The following is a 14934-nucleotide window of genomic DNA, read 5'->3' as shown; positions in this document are numbered from 1 at the left end:
CTGACCTCTAGCAGAGACTATATTAGCTTAAATGATGGAAATTTGACAGAGTCATTGGCAACTGAAATGTTAGAAAAATGAGAGCTTTTGATGGTGGGTATTTGTGATGAATTTTGTTTATGGAAGAATCTAGTCTCTGCAATTTCTATCACACCTTTCACAAAAAGATACTGCAGGAGATATGGTTCTTCTAGTGTTCTTCCTAACCCTTTTTACTGAAGTCTCTCTTCACGCATGGAGTATCTGTGGGTAGGCTGCCAGTATGGCTCTCAACTGCCTTCAGATGTGTCATCTAACAGACCTTTCAAATTCAGGATGTAAAGTAATGATGTTTTATTGATTTTTCTGTGTGTGCGTCTCACTGTTTTTAAAAGTACCTTTAAAAAGTTGAAATCATTCAAACCTAAGGGAGAATGACTGACAAAAGATAAATGGTTAACAACCATGGCAGATCATGTAGAGCTACTCAAGCTAGGGCTGTAGTTGAAACAGACACGCTTATTTAACTACAGATCAGTTGCATGTTTTCTCAGCATTATGAGTGCTAGGCTTCCAAATTATTTGCTTTAGTCATAGTAAAAATAATTGTAAGAAATAACTACTTTATTAAATCCATCTATAATCTTGTATTACAGTTTTTGATTTAAACTTTATTGGAGAAGAATGATTTAAAAGGAATTAGAAATCTGTACAGAATTGTGTACGTACATTTTGTCACCTTGTGCATTTTGTCTATTCTTTTAGGTCTGACATAATTATGTTACATTGTTTGTGTTGTTTAGACAATGCATTATTTTTCTTGCCTGCTGATAGCTAGTTTGAAACTCCTGGTAGGAAATGAAAATAAAAAAAATTCCTAAGTTCTAGTATAAGCCTATTGTCTGAAGTAGGCCAGCATTAAGTTAGCTTAGGGTTAATGAAGGAGAACTGCATTAGATGAGAGTGGAAGGACTAAAAGTAATTGCTTTCATTGTCACTTCTAAGGTAAATCAGTTTTGGAAAGCTTCAAATGAGATTGCTTTTTGGTAGCTTAGTTTACTTTAGAAAATATTTTTATTTCTGCACATGCAGTCTGTAAATTTTAAAGGCGATTTTAGGTTTTGAAATTATTCTCAGTGTACAACAAAAGTGTCAAGTGAATTATACTGGAAACTGTAGCCTCAACATGTAATCTACAGGTAGTGGCTTTTTGTGTTCCATTAAGCCCTTCTGTGTACTGCAGGGGTATTGAAAGGGACAACTCTAAAGAAGAATACAGCATCTGTGTTTGAGACCTATCCCTTAGCTATACCAAGTATCAGGATTGCTGAGTATTGTTTTTAATTTCAATTTGTCATGAAAGGAACTCAGTAGTTTTAGGAGTTACTCAGAATACTACAATAGTAGTCTTTTTGGTGCAGTTAACACTGTGGATGAATTTTGCTATGGGTATGAGGTACAGTAGGACAGGTTTTACGCTTGTCACCAACATAATTGCATGACAGCAGCTAGACCCCTTTGCCATTTTGGGTTTTGAAGCTTTGCTGGTATAGTATAAAAGACAGCAGCGGAAAGATTGGATGCTCTTCTTGGTGCCTTCTCCCTTGCACTCTGTATGTGTGTATCTGTCACATGTGTAGCCACTCCTAATAAGCATAGGCTGTGATCCATGATTATACATATACATGAAATCTATACTAGATACTGGGAATATTTTCACAAAGCAGAGCCCTAGATGGTGTGCATACATGGTACTTTACAGTCAAGAATAGCAACTGTAGGATCTGTAACTCTTTTTCACAGTAACATTAATGAAAAACCAGCTGTTGCTACTCTCCTGACTTACTTGGTGCTCTTCAGTATGAAGAAACATGTAAATTTATGCTAGGAAAAAAAGCTATAGAGAATTTTATCTAGAAACGAAACTGGGATGAAGATGTTTCTTAAGGTGAGCTGTCATAGTACGATAAGTCTTGTAGCAAGCAACACAATAGAGCAAGACTGTATGGCATTTGCTCTCCTACTAGGTGTCAAATAAATTATACTGTAACAGTAAAGCCATAGCTATAGCTAGTCATTTTGATGGCGAGTTATGCTCTTTAATGTCTTCATCAATGACACTGACATAGGGATTGAGTGCACCCTCAGCAAATTTGCAGATGACACCAAGCTGTGTAGTGTGGTTGACACACGTAAGGGATGAGATGCCATTTAGAGGAACCTAGACAGGTTTGAGCAGTGGGCACAGGTAAATTTTATGAGGTTCAAAAAAAATACAAGTGCACGGTCTTGCACCTGGGTCATCACAACTCTCTAATACCAATAGAAGCTGGGGGATGTTAGGACAGAGCACAGCCCTGCTCACAGAGACTTAGGGGTATTGGTGGATAGCAAGATGGGCAAGAGCCAGCAATGTTCTCACAGCTCAAATAGTTGAATGTATGCTGGGCTGCATCAAGAGAAACATGACCACAAGGTCAAGGGAAGTTATCCTACTCTACACTGATGACACCTCACCTGGAGTGCTACATCCAGATAGGCTATCCTCAGAACAGGAGAGCTGTGGGCCTGTTGGAGCACATGCATCCAGAGGAGGGCCACAAAAGTGACCTAAGGGATGGAAAACCACAGGCTGAGAGCATTTGGGCTGTTCATCCTGGGGAAGAGGAAGCTCTAGGGAGACCTGAGAGCAGCTTTTCAGAACTTAACAAATAGCTATAAGAAAGGAGACCAACTCTTTAGCAAGGCCTGTGGTAATAGGACAAGGGGAAATGGTTTCAATGGTTTTTTAGAGGGAGATTTACGTTGAATATTAGGAAGAATATTTTTTATCATAAGAGTAATGAAGCACTGGAATAGGCTGCCTAGAGATGTGGTGGATGTCCCAGCCTTAGAGATACTCAAAGCCAGGCTGGACCAGGCTCTAAGCTACCTGACCTAGCTGTAGGTACCCCTGTTCATTGCCAGGAAGTTAGACTAGGTGACCTTCGAAGGATCTTCAAACACAAACAATTCTATGATTCTATTAAGTTTTGTTTTGTTTTTCACTGGGAGAGTTGGAGGAGGCTACCTATAATGATTTGAGATCATTTTCCCACGCAGCTGCAGCATGAGACCTGCTTTAGAAATGGTTTAAGAAGTATCAGTGCAAAGATTTTTTTGAGCATTAAATTATTTTTCCGTGCTTCTTGTAGTCACATTCAAGCTTTGTCTTCAACTTTCAGTTATTGACTGCTCATACACAAGGTATAAGTGCACATTAGGTTGAACTAAACAACCTGGGAAAGCAACGCTGACTGTCACTTTAAGTCCATTGCTAGCAATGATATTAATAAAGAAAAGGTAACAGTGAATGGTGGGGACCATTCCCCATGCGTGAAACTTGACTGTATGAACAAAAGCAAACTCTATTACTGAGGGATATGTTACAGATTTTACAATTGCTGGCTGAACAGCATCATCAATTGGAAACTTGAGCTGTGCCCAGGAGGTGGGTGTGTGACCTTCAGTAGTCCTCTCTTTTCTGATACTTCACTTCAATAAAAAAAACATGAGAACTTAAAATGAGAACTACTCATTAAGCTATAAAATGAAAATGCGAGGATGCCCAGGAGATCATTGGTTTCTTCTCTCATTCTACCCATTTCAACTTAAAACAAAGATTATCTGCAGGGATTGGCACCTGAAAGTTGAAAGGACAAACAGTCTGTTCAAATGAATTGATAAAACCTCTTTTCATTTGATTGAAAAACATTTTTAAATGAAATATTCCAAAGATATCTCAGAAAACAAGTGTTGTGGAGTGGAGACTTTCTATTAAAAATTGCTTAAAACTTGTGCAGGAGACAAAAAAACAAACAAATCTTTAGGTGTTGAAGCTTATGTTCATCTTTGAAAGTCTTAATATTAAAGCAATAGCTCCTGACCTGATTGCAAGATTCTTGTTTAAGATAATTACATGGCATCTGGGAGATAGAAGAAAATTTATTTCTGACTGCAGAGGGATAATAGATTTTTTTTTTTCTTTCAAAGCTGGAGTTCTTAAAAGGCAAAGATTTGAATATTTATATACTGTAAATATAACTAAATGAAATCAGTTACTGTTTAGCTTGTGGCAGAACTTCACATTACTGAGGTAGAAAAAAAGCTTCACATTTGTTTGGTGATGCAGAGTCCCCAAGGTGGTGTGTCATATTCTAGAACTGAGTAAATATTTTGGTAATTTGTGTTCACAACTGAAAATTGCTTCTGTTTAGGATAAGAGTAATGGGGAAAAAAAGTTACAATAAATTTACTTAGTGGGGGGAAAAAAGGAAGAAGTTTTTACAGAAGTATCAAGTACAAAACACTTGTGGGTGATTGAATCTATAACAAGCTGCATTGCATATGCATTCTGTTACACAGTCAAGTCATAAGATTTTGCATCTGGGAAAACTCCCTGAACATAATGAATACCTTTTAAAGTGATGAGTATGGAGGGTGAGAGGGAGAGGGAGCAGCTATTTGCATAACATATAAAGTTTTTCATGGTTTGCTAAAAAGAGCTCTGTCCGCACAGGCTGTAGTGAGCATCTCAGATCTTGTGAGCCACCAAAGCACTGGTAGATTTAACTGCTGTGAATGTTTTGTTTGCATGCCGTTTAAATTCTGTGGAAAAGCAACTGTGGGAACACAAAGTAGTTTTGCGCTCTTTTTCAGCACGTGATCTTTTTTCAAGTCCTGGTGGTCTTGAAGCAAGTGGTACACATATGTATGGATCTTATGAGCATCTGTTTGCCTACAGAAGTGTGAAAAATAATTGTGTTTTGATGGTTTAGGTTTAACTTTATATTCCACAGAACTCAAGAAAAACTCAATTAAGGCCTGTGTATAAGCTGTCTAAGGAAAGAACATTTTAAGAATTTATTCTTCTCTTTGTTCTGAGATCTTGAAGTTGAGATTTCCATTACTGAATAGGATAGGCAGATGAATTGCAATTAAAGATGCAGTAGCAAAGCAGATTAAATATGATAATGATAGCTGACTGTGATTTTTCCTTTACTACTTTCAGTGCGTAGAAAGCACGACTCAAAGATTTTGCTAATTTTATGAAAGCAAGCACCCTGCTGACCTGAGGTCTCCTGCACACAGCTTGAGTAATGAAGATCTGGGTTTCCTTCTGCCAAATTACAACTCTCGCTTTTCCTTCTTTCCCACAGGAGGAGAAGTCCCTTATACAACCCTGGCAACACGACTGATGATGGGGGCTTGGTGGCTTTTTGCTTTGATTGTCATTTCCTCCTACACAGCAAACCTAGCTGCTTTCCTCACCATCACGCGCATTGAGAACTCTATCCAGTAAGTTGATAAACTGAGGGAAAAGAAGGATGCATAAATATATATATATATGTACACGTGGAAGGGTATGAATGTTCTAGTTAAATGTGAGAAAGGGGAAAAATGTTAACCCTCTCCTCAGTAATTGTTCGGAAGCTAATGAAACAGTATAACAAAGCCTTCGAGTATTCCATAGTACTTCCCCTCTGGAGACACTTTAACATCAGAATTGCTGACTTCTGGCACATACTATTCAGTGGCACATAGACATGCATATGTATGTACACATACCATGTTTTGAAAGAAGTAACTGAGTTTGAGATGACTAGAGTATCAGTATCTGAAGTGGAAAAATACGAATTACTGGTATGTGTTTTTAGGCTATGCTTTCTGTTCAAATGCAGTATACAGTAATGGTACTCTAACTCTTTGAACAAGAGGTACCTTGAGCTTCTTCCAAGTGTGGGGAGCTCAAAGCTGATTCACCTTTTTGCAAAGGCAAATAATGTGGTAATAGGAAAAAAAAAAAAAAAATCACTGACTGGTTGTCTTCACAACTTCCACTCCAGAGTGCTCTCAGTACAAATCAAACAAGTTGTTCTCTTTTTTTACCCTGTCTTTTGATTCTTTTTCTTCATCCCTCCCAAACACAACTATCTTCATCTTTTTGTGGTATTCTTCCATCCCTTTTTCCCCCAGTCATCTCATCTCTCCACACCACAGAAATCTTTCTAAGTGTCCTGCTCTCTTCTTTTCCTTTTTGTGCTCCAGTTTCTCTCCCTCAGCACACAGTGTGCTAAGTTGCTGTAAGTCCCACCACTCACCTAAATCCTTCCTCCTGGGTCAAATCAGAGACTATTAAATACAGAGAAACACCAGTAAGCCAAGCTGTCCAAGGACCAGCTGGTCATTTTACAATAGAACACTATTCTTGAACAGTAATCTTGAGGCTATGCATACCCAGATATGCAAGAGTGACCAACTTAGCCTTTCCCATAAATCCTTCTTTGGGAAAGTACAGTGTGGCTTTAGTAAAGAGGCACTTCTGGCTGTATTTCTTTTTCCAGGAAGATAACAGATTAATACTCCATCTCAACACTGATTTTAAGGGAAGCTCAGTTTCCTCACTCCAGTTGCTGAATCAACCTCTTACCTTCTTTATCTCATCACTTAAGTTCTTGATGCCTAACCTTCAGCTGTTCCCAGTCTTTTTGAAATGCTCCCAATACAGTGTGAGACACTGATGTAGACTGGGCGGCAACATGAGTTTTTGTGCAAGCAAAATAAATGAAGATGCATTCTGTCATTCAGTTTTTCCTTATGAATATGTAATCTTCTGCATCCTGCTTTGAAGCTATTTCTCCTATGGTTTTGAAGTAGTCTAAAAAAATAATGCTTAAATTGCTGTGAGAATTATCTGAGGTTTTTCATCGTATGTAATATGTATTAAATATATCCAAACTATGATTTAATATATCTTCAGCATTTTAGTTTATTTATTTAGTTTATTATGATGTCACTAGAAAACCCCCAGTGGAATTCTGAGATGATTATATACAGTTGTGACTACATTGGTGTTTGTGCTGTGTTATTTACGGGCAAAGTCACTGATAATGTTTTATTCAGTAGAAAATGTTGCAGCTGGAAAGCTTCTGAAGCGAAAGAACAAAAACATTTATCAAAGTGCTTGTAGCTTAGAAATAGAGTAATTAGATGTGTTAAGTATCCATTAGGGAATGAAGTTATCCTAACTATGATGGGAGTGTAAAACTTTAGTTTACAAAACTGCCGAAATTGGAACTCAAACCGACACATAACAGAGAAGATGTTTGTTTACCATGCTGAATTACTGCAAAGTGAGAAACATGAATAAGCAACAGAGAAAAAGGCTGATGCTCTATTTTTTTTTTTTAAACAGATCAAATTGTACCTTGGGGAACTTAGAGGGCCAGAATGGGGATGAGCTTAAGCATCCAAAGAAAATAAACCAGATTCTGCTCATAGTACATGCTATTCAGTCAGCTTCTGGAAAAAAAAAAAAAAAAAAAAAAAAGAGATTGAAGTCAGTGGGTTTGTGCAGATGTAGCAAGTAGTTAATGGCTTTTCATTTCAGATTTCTAGCTAGCACCAGATATGACAGCATGTTGTCCTTGTGATATCTTTTATGAAGGAAAGGAGGACTTGAACAGCCCACAGCACGCTTCATTTCCATGAAATATTTCAGCAGTTACTGCATTTCAGCTTTTGGATATGTAGCCAGCTTTTGTATGGAACTCTTTCCTCTTTCGGCTGTTATTGTGATGGGGCCACTTTTCCTAGTCAGAGCCTAAAGAGTATCCAGAAGCTTATTTTAAGAAAAGCACACATAATGTTATTAGGCAATGCACCAGGAAGGACCCTTTCCCCAGAGGATATCAAAGTAGCTCTTTGCTGTGTAACTTCATTTGTGACTGGAGGAATTGTTATCTGTTCCACTGATAAATTTGAGCTAAATTTGTTACAGTTTGTAAATTGTGGTTTCCAAATAAATGTTGACTCTTAATACCATTAGCAACAGTAACGATAATACCAGTGGTAAGGATTGGGAATATAGGGATGCAAGTAATGAAGAATTTCCTAGTGCATCTTTTATTCACACATGATCCACGTTTCAGACCTTATTTAAATCAAGACAGCCATTGTTTGGTATTTCAAATGCCAAAGCATTGTGGCAGTGAAGAAAAGTGTAACTTCGATATTTCTTAGATCTGTAGATCACTGTCTGAAATGTAACATGAGTGAATGATAATCAAGAGTAGTTTCTCAGCAAGTGCCAAATAAGTTAGGAGGACTCAAGCTATTTCTTCTAGATGAAGATGCTGTGAATTTCATCACCAAGCCACTATTTTCCATTTAGTGTTTTTGTCATTCAATTGTGACACAACTCAAGAGTCCACTGGCAGAGAAACAGGCTGCGCTCATATTGTACTGCTTCCTTTGGTAAGGTAAGCAGTCACTACTATCCCAAAGGCATTGAAACTGTGAAGAGAAATTGGGGCTCAGAGAAGCCAAAGGATTTGTTCTAAGAAAGGATGGGATTAGGTTTACGTTTAGGTTTAAATCTAGCCCACTGCTGAAGGTGAGGAAGTTTGATTAAGATGTATGATTGCACATGCTACAGGGAAGAGTCTGTATCTTCTGTAAAATAGGAAGTTCATGTTGTGTTCTCGAAGACACAGGTTGTACATCCTGTTTGATAAGTGAGACCTCCACTTCTAAATAGTGGAAGCGTGGCAGTAAAGCTTGCCTTCGGTCATGCTTACATTGCCTAGTAATTCTCACAACAACTTTCCTGAACCACAGTTTACTAAGCTAAGATATCTCCAAGGCTCAAATGGCTCCATGTGACGGCCTACATATTTTCAGCAAAGGGTTTTACACAAGAATACTGTAATTGAAGTAGGCATTTCCTTGCTCAGAAAAACAATGTTCCTTAACCTCTCCTTCTGCATGGTTCACCCAGATCTCTAAACTGCCTAGCAGGTGATGTTTTTAGTTTCTGACACAGATGTCACTGCCAACAATCAAAAACCTCTTGGCCTCTTATGTCCTTTTTCCCAGGGTCACCTATGAATTAATCCTGAATGTAATAGGAAAAGAAAGAAGAAAAATGCACATTTTATCAGCAAATGAGCACTTGTACCTAAGCAATGAAAAAATAAAAAACAAACTAAAATTTAATGACAAGTTCCTTGCAGAGAGTGCTGTGAAGTAGACAACTCTAGTAACAGCCAGCCTAAAACAAACTATAACCCAGGTCTACAAAGAAATTTTCATGCCCAAGCCTCCGACTTCAATAAGATGCAATCATATAAAAAGGAATTTAGTTAACCCTCTGTTAAAATTGACCTTTCATTTTTCTACATTTTCATTGGTTTTTTGGTTTTTTTTTGCTTTCTGTTTTACAAACACCTTTAGCTAACATGCATGAACAACATATTATCAATTCTCTGTGTAGAATGAGTTTATGGAAGAGGATATGCCTATGGAAAATAAACTTAAGTAAAACTCAATGTGAAAATATTTTTCTGTGAGCTTAAAGCAGAGACAGGTTTTTTAGTTAAGTATTTAATCTGTAGTGAATTGATTTCTACTGCTTGATTAAGGTGCAGAAAAATCAAACTCAGCAAATGCTGTAAAATACACAACTGCTGTTAATTCATCCTCAACTCAATTCATCCTCAGAATAGCCTTGCATTGTTAATCGGTATAGGATAATGTTTGTATTGGCTCAGTAATTACAGTTAGAGAAAATATAACAAAGACCACATAATATTTTTCCCCCAAAATGTTTCATGACTGATAATCAAAAATAAACTCAACTGTAGCTTGTGTATTGCACTGAGTGGTCATTTACTTGTAAGTAGAATTTGTATAAATGCAAGCTTAGGTACAGATGTTTAGCTTCATAGCAATTTTTCAAATTCTACTTTTTACTAGATTTTAAATGCTCCTGCTACTTTATGTGTGGATAAGCAGCAGTTGGTGGAGTTATCTTTAACTAGTATCAGATTACCCAGGAAGGGCAGTAATAAACTCAGTAATAAGTTTATAAGCTTATTCTTTCTGAAGATCATGGCTCACTGGAAATCTGAAAGGAGGCGGCCTCCAAGTAGGTATGTTTCTCCTTTTGTTGCCAGCCTTTAAATGAAGTTAGGAAGGAATAGATCCTGGATTCACCCCTTCCCATTGCCCAAGTGAATTGTTTGCACATGTGCTCTCAAGGCTGGTCATGCCCCTTTATCAGGTCATGACCTGACAGTTTCTGCATCATACTGCTTTGAAATAAGAAATCCAAACAGAGAATTTCTTAAAATGTGGGCTTATAATACCCTTACATATCTTACATCTACTTTCCTTTGCAGATGTTTGAACTGAAATCAGTAAAACTACTGCAAAATTAAATCCTCAGCCGAAGCAGATAATGCTGCATCAGAGAATAATCAGTATGAATAAATACATCACCTTCACTAGAATTTCTTCCTTATTGATGAGGTCTCATCTGGCAATTGTGTGTTCAAGCTGTGTAACACACTGAGACTTAGCATTTGACTCCACTAAGTGTAGTTGTCTGAGCAGAGAATGAGTTGTTTAATCCAGGAATAAAGGTACATCAAGCAATGTGTAACCTGCAAACCAGGCTGGAGGCAAAAGAAAAATCTTTCTCTTAGGAAGGAACCTCTATGGTTTAATAATTTTACTAGTTCTGTCAAGGTTTGCTGCTTTTCTTTGTTTTGCAATAACTTGGCTGCTAGGTTGTGAATGTTGTTGTGGAAGTCTGTGGAGATGTTGGTTATTAAAACTCACTTTGTGAAATAGGTCATACATATTATGATCCCACTGGGCATGTTTGTGTGAGGGGATGTAGTCAATGGTGTGATAAGTCTTTTCCCTGTCTGCAGCTTGTCTGCACAGCAGTGAGCACACTGGCATTTCAGAGTCTGCAAACCTTTTTCACTCCTCAGCATAGGACTGAGTGAACCAGTGAGTGGAATTTTCAGCTGGCCTCAGTATTTTTCACATTTGTAGAGTTTAAACCCATCTTACTGTCATCTAGCTACTGTTATTTTCTCAGTGTAGAGCACTGCCTACAATGTGCAAAGCTGAGGAACAGGGAAGTTGAGAGGCATCCTTTGTTTTAGTATAGAACACCAAGTAGTGAAGAGCTGCAGGCTGTTGTTAATGCCAGAATAGACAGCTAGGATGCACCTTCTCGAAGGTGTCAACGTAATCATCCTTGTCATTTCTCTGCTGGTGATCCATTTGGGTGTGATGGCACTCTCACTTCTTTCTCCATGATAAAATGAGAACTCCACCATGCTTTTCTGTAGTACCCCTCTGGACCAGCTGCTTATGTCTAGCATTTTTTCCCACATGAAAATAGTAAGGTTGCTTTTACAGCTGCTAGATATAGAGAGGAGCTCTTTTTCCTTTTGTGCTGTTTGTGGCAGCAGTTATATGTATTATTTATATACCTGTTAGCAATTATATTTCAGAAAAACACTTGTTGCTTGTTACAGTAGATACTATGTAGCTATACAGAGTCCAGTAATGATTGCAGTTTTGCTAGATGGTGGTGTTAGGAACTGGGGACTCAATAAATACTTTCTGTGTACTTTTCTAGTAATATGTATGACAACACAATTACCAGACATTACAATATGCATCCTGTGACAGATTGTTGCACTTCTGAGCACTGTCAGGAGATACAGAAGCATATTGGCAGCGGCAGCACTGGCAAAGAATGGATGAATATAGCATCTTGCATTAGTCTAGTGCCTTTTGTCAGTGACGCTTTTGACAGATATGTGGCCTATAAATGCAATTGTGATGCACCTTCTTTTTACACAACGCTTTGTGTAATGGTGAAACTAAGTATTTCTCAGCAAGGCATGCTTCTGTCTACTGGAATGCCTTTTTCCAGAGCTGTTGCCCAGACAGCCACGTCCCAGAGTGGGTTGTTGCAGAACATTATTCCTACCACAGTGCAGGGCTTTGCATTTCTTGCTGAATTTCAGTGTTCCTGTTTGCCTCTTCCTCCAGTTTTTTCTAGGTTCATCTGAATGGAGGCTTTGTCCTTGAGGTGCCTATGTCATGCTGCCCACAACATGGTAACAGGGTGCTTCATCACCTCTTCCAGGATATTGATAGAGATGCATTCCCTTGTACTTGTTATACTTGTAACTGGATTCCAGGTGTAATACAACCCACTAATACTTTTTGAGCATGATTATCCAGTCAGGAACTCACAGAAACACTGAATTGTAGGTCCTTGAATGCCCCCAGTCCCCCTACTAATGCAGGTTCCCTACTAAAGTAGGTTGTGCAGGAAAGCATCCAGATGGGTCTTGAGTATCTCCAGAGACTCCACAGACTCTCAGACTGAGCAGCCTAATTCAGTGCTCTGACATCTTCAAAATAAGTTTTTCCTCATGTCATACAGAATTTAGTGTCCCCTTGCCCTGTCACAAGATACCACTGAAATGAGCCTGGCCCCATCCACATGGCACCACCCTTTAGGTATTATTTCTTCTCCAGGTGGATCAGTCCCAGATCTTACAGCCATTCCTCATAAGGGAGATGCTCCAAGCCTCTCATCATCTTTGTCACCATGGCAGTGGCCTCTCTTAGAAACTGCTCGTATTTCTTGAACTGAGGAGCCTGGTACTTTACATGGTATTCCAAATACAGCCTCACCAGGGTACAGTAGAGAGGGAGGATAACTTCCTTCATCCTGCTGCTGGCCATGATCCTTCTAGTGAATCCCAGAGTAGCACTGATTGGTCGCAGAAGCACACTGCTGGCTCATGGCCAGCCTGTTCGCTACCCAGACAACTATGTCCTTCTCTGCAGAGCTCCTTTCCCTAACCTGTACTGATGCATGCAATTATTCCTCCCTGGGTGTGAGATTCTACTTTTGCCCTTGCAGAACCTTCTAAGGTTCTTCTCCTCCCAACCTCTGGGTCTCACTGAATGGCAGCACAGCCTTTTGGTCTGTCAGCCACTCCTCCTAGCTTTGTACTTTCAGCCATTTGATTTTCCACATTGCCAGGCCTAATAACGTAAATTAGATGTAACGATATTTTGGGAGACAGTACTGAATGCTGGCTAAACTTAAGGTAATTTGCAGCCATTGTGCTGGTCTTGTCCACAAACTCAGTCATTTTATTAAAGGAGAGGGCAATCCAGTTGGTTAAGCCTGAGTAAGCCCTAGTAATCCTGTGTCAGCTTTTTTTCCTGCATATGCTCAGAAACGTGCTTCAAGAGAACCTCACTCCATGTTGTCGGTTGGAAATTGAATCAAGGCTGAGCAGCCTTAGTTCCCTAAATCACACTTTTGATCATTTTTGAAGACGGTCTGGTTATGTCCTTTTTCCAAGATGAGGGGGATGGATCTCCCTCAGTCTCAATTGCATTTTTAAGGTGATAGTGAGCAGTCTTGCTAGAAATAAGGTCTGCCCTCCCAGTGCACTTTGTGAAGCCGCTTGGGTCCCATGGACTTCTATGTCAAATGCTCCCAAGCAATCCCTACCTAAATTCCTTCCTTCTTACCTGTCCATACTTCTCCTTTCTTTATACTGTCTGATGAAGACCTCTTAAAATCTTTTGATTTTTTTCTAGTAATTTTTAAGATGAATGTTGTTTTCCCTGAAGAAACCTACCTAATGACTACCTTTAAATTTTATTTGTTTTGTTTTCATCTATTTGTCTAGTATTTTGTTTATGAGTAAATTGTCTGCCAGCAAATAAATTTAGGAATCTCCTGACACATTAGACTACCGTAGTCTCCCATTTTTCTGTTATTTTTTCTTTTCCCCAGAAAAGGGCAAATCTCAGTTATGTAGTAAGAGACCAATATACTCAGCTTCAGTAAAAGCTTCATCTCACAGCTGTTTTGATCTCATTTGATAATCCTGTATGTGTACTGTTTCTTTACCATTTTCCTGTTGCTTGTGTTCTTGAAGAGGAATGCCCTCTTGTTGGAGACAAGGAGAGGATTTTAGATTTTTAAATAGATTTTTAATTTTTTTATTTATCCCTCTCACATATTTGCTATATGTTATCTACTAAGAATTTACCTCTTGTTAAATGCTTTTGTTTGCTTATATATCTGAATTTCAAAGGATTTCTCTTTGACTCAGCGAACCTCTAAAACCTTGCCATTGGGCTCTATCAATTTCTTCCTCCTTTTCTTCCTTTCTGTTATGCTTAGTGGTGTACATATCCTTCAAGATGTGTTGTCTTTGGTGTCAGTTCTGGGACATTTAAGAATTCATATTTTTTCCTCTATGCAATATCCTTTTCCTAGCCTCTGAATTTACTTGTTTCAAAAATGCATCTTGGATTTTAATGAATTTCCTACCATTGACTTTGCATTTTCTGCAGCTGCAAAGAGCTTTTTTTGCTGTATTTGCTATAACCTGCTTTAAGACAGCACTCAGATCCTTGATTTGTCTTTAGGTGTCATCCATTAGATTTATGCAGTTTATACAAAGTTCATTTGTACTAGGAAAGCTGTAATGGATTTTAGGCACTACGTGTATTGTAATAGTTATTTTGAAATGCCATTTAAGAAACAAAGGTATGGGAGAGTAATTCTGTAGGACAGAAAAATAAAGGCCAGGAGGTAAGGAGACTTAAAAGACTGTAAAGAGATAGATATATAGATATATAGATATAGATATTTTAAGGGCAAAGCAAGGTTGACAAAGTTGTATTTGAGGTGTTTCAGAAGCTTCTAAACTGGTTAATATTTTTCTGTTTGTAGGGAACAAATGAGACTACATAATATGTAAAGTAGTGCAAATCTATCAGAGTAACGTGAACCACAATGGAGAGGCATTTCATGAAACTGTAGGAGAAATCATCTCATTGCTGAAAATTGTATAGCATGCAATCTGCTCTGTGTGGCTGGTGCATTTTTCAGCACAGGAATTGCACCAAAAAGCTCTTCTTTGCCACGTGAACTGGTAGCTCAGAAAGCTGTTTTTGGTGAGTGTAGCCGTTAAGAGAATTTAACACAGTTAAATCTGCTACGTGTGGCTGGAGAGACTGCAACACTTCTTTCTCCCCTTTGCCCCTGTTGTTCTCTTTTCACTC

The 14934-nt window shown here is 38.4% G+C and overlaps 2 protein-coding genes across 3 annotated transcripts in view; one reads left to right on the top strand and one right to left on the bottom strand.

Moving 5' to 3' along the window:
- SEC24B (SEC24 homolog B, COPII coat complex component) overlaps positions 1-14934 on the bottom strand; it is a 553630-nt gene that overhangs the window by 154043 nt on the left and 384653 nt on the right. The window lies entirely within an intron of this gene.
- The window catches only part of GRID2 (glutamate ionotropic receptor delta type subunit 2), a 679658-nt gene that overhangs the window by 575602 nt on the left and 89122 nt on the right, over positions 1-14934 (top strand). For both annotated transcript variants that reach the window (XM_052681767.1, XM_052681768.1), the window contains exon 12: positions 5178-5316. In XM_052681767.1, coding sequence (XP_052537727.1) covers positions 5178-5316 — 139 coding nt within the window. The remainder of the gene's footprint in view (positions 1-5177; positions 5317-14934) is intronic.

The sequence above is a fragment of the Tympanuchus pallidicinctus genome, unplaced genomic scaffold (assembly GCF_026119805.1).
Source record: "Tympanuchus pallidicinctus isolate F22 unplaced genomic scaffold, pur_lepc_1.0 scaffold2, whole genome shotgun sequence".
In the NCBI taxonomy this organism is placed as follows: Eukaryota; Metazoa; Chordata; class Aves; order Galliformes; family Phasianidae; genus Tympanuchus; species Tympanuchus pallidicinctus.
The sequence above is the reverse complement of the archived record's forward strand: the minus strand, read 5'-3'. Positions and strand labels throughout refer to the sequence as shown.